Below are 1,524 nucleotides of genomic sequence, written 5' to 3'. Positions count from 1 at the left end.
TGAAAAGGTATTATATGTTGATGAGGTTATGTCTGATGATTTCCACTTAGGTTGAAAGTTGTTTTTTGATGGAGCCACTAATGCAAAAGGAGTAGGGATAGGGGCAATCCTTATTTATAAATCAGGACGATACTATCCTGTAACAGCCCAACTTTGATTCTACTGTACAAATAATATGGCAGAATACGAAGCATACATTTTCGGTTCAAGACTAGCCATTGACATGGGAATCTAAGAACTGTCGGTGTCAGGAGACTCAGATTTGTTAGTCTACTAAGTCCAAAGAGATTGGGAGACTCGTGATTCAAAAATCCTACCTTATCGAGGTTGTTTGCAAGATCTTTGTCATTGATTTGTATCATTAAAGTTCAAGCATATTCTCATATCTCATAATGAGATTACTGATGCTTTGGCGACCTTATCTTTGATGCTCCAATATCCCGACAAGACTTATATTGATCCCGTGCATATCCAGATCTGTGATTAACATGCATATTGCAATGTGGTTGAGGAATAACCTGATCGAGAGACTTGGTTCCATGATATCAAAGAATATATTCAGACTGAAAATTATCCCATACATATCGATGGTAACCAAAAGAGAACTATTCGACGTCTGGCTAGCGGATTTTTCCAAAGTGGGGGAATCTTATATAAGAGGATTCTAGATTTGGGGCTTTTAAGATCCATAGATGCTAAAGAAGCTTCAAAAATCATGACTGAAGTACATTCTGGAATTTGTGGACCACACATGAGCGAGTATGTTTTGGAAAAGAAAATACTTTGAGCAGGTTATTATTGGCTCACCATGGAGCGAGATTCCATCTATTTCGTTCGTAGATGTCCTAAATATCAGGTACACAGGGATTTGATACATTCTCCTTCATCTGAATTGTATACAATGACTGCTCCATGGCTTTTTGTGGCTTGGGAAATAAACATAATTGGACCAATTGAATCGAAAGCCTCAAATGGACATAGGTTCATCTTAGTAGCCATTGATTATTTTGCGAAGTGGATAGAAGTAACGAATTTCAAGTCAGTGACCAAGAAAGCGGTAGTTGATTTTGTTCACTCCAACATCATTTGTCGATTCTACATTTCAAAGTAATTATCACGGATAATGCTGTAAATCTCAACAGTCATTTGATGTAAGAAGTGTGCCAGCAATATAAGATTATGCATCGGAATTCAACTCCTTATCGCCCAAAGACAAATGGGGTTGTACAAGCGGCCAACAAGAACTTAAAGAAAATACTTCACAAGATGGTACGGGGTTCCCGACAATGGCATGAAAAGCTACCTTTTGCTTTGTTGGGTTATCGTCCTACAGTTTGGACTTCAATTGGTGCAACTCCTTACTTGTTGGTGTACAGAACTGAAGAAGTTATACATAAAGAAATTGAGATTCCATCTCTTCAAGTTGTTGTAGAAGCCAAAATTGATGATGATTAGTGGGTCAAAACCCGATTGGAGCAATTGAGTTTTGATTGATGAGAAAAGGCTAGCGTCGATATGTCATGG

At 38.0% G+C, this 1,524-nt stretch overlaps 1 protein-coding gene across 1 annotated transcript; it reads left to right on the top strand.

Annotated features, from left to right (window-relative positions):
• The first annotated feature begins 808 nt into the window (after window positions 1–808).
• Window positions 809–1,455, top strand: LOC124891278. The gene is made up of 2 exons (XM_047403067.1): window positions 809–1,057; window positions 1,168–1,455. Exons 1-2 carry the CDS (start codon window positions 809–811, stop codon window positions 1,453–1,455), a joined length of 537 nt encoding a protein of 178 aa, XP_047259023.1.
• The last annotated feature ends 69 nt before the right edge of the window (window positions 1,456–1,524 follow it).

This window comes from Capsicum annuum, unplaced genomic scaffold, assembly GCF_002878395.1.
Source record: "Capsicum annuum cultivar UCD-10X-F1 unplaced genomic scaffold, UCD10Xv1.1 ctg33283, whole genome shotgun sequence".
Lineage (NCBI taxonomy): Eukaryota > Viridiplantae > Streptophyta > Magnoliopsida > Solanales > Solanaceae > Capsicum > Capsicum annuum.
Note: the sequence above shows the minus strand (reverse complement) of the source record. Positions and strands in the feature narration are given on the sequence as shown.

Bases quoted from the DNA above. Each gene is read 5' to 3' on its own strand.
- LOC124891278 (XM_047403067.1), top strand. From the start codon at position 809: ATGGAGCGAGATTCCATCTATTTCGTTCGTAGATGTCCTAAATATCAG. The intron at 1,058-1,167 runs GTAGTTGATTTT...GAAGTGTGCCAG, and splicing joins AGTCAGTGACCAAGAAAGCG to CAATATAAGATTATGCATCG.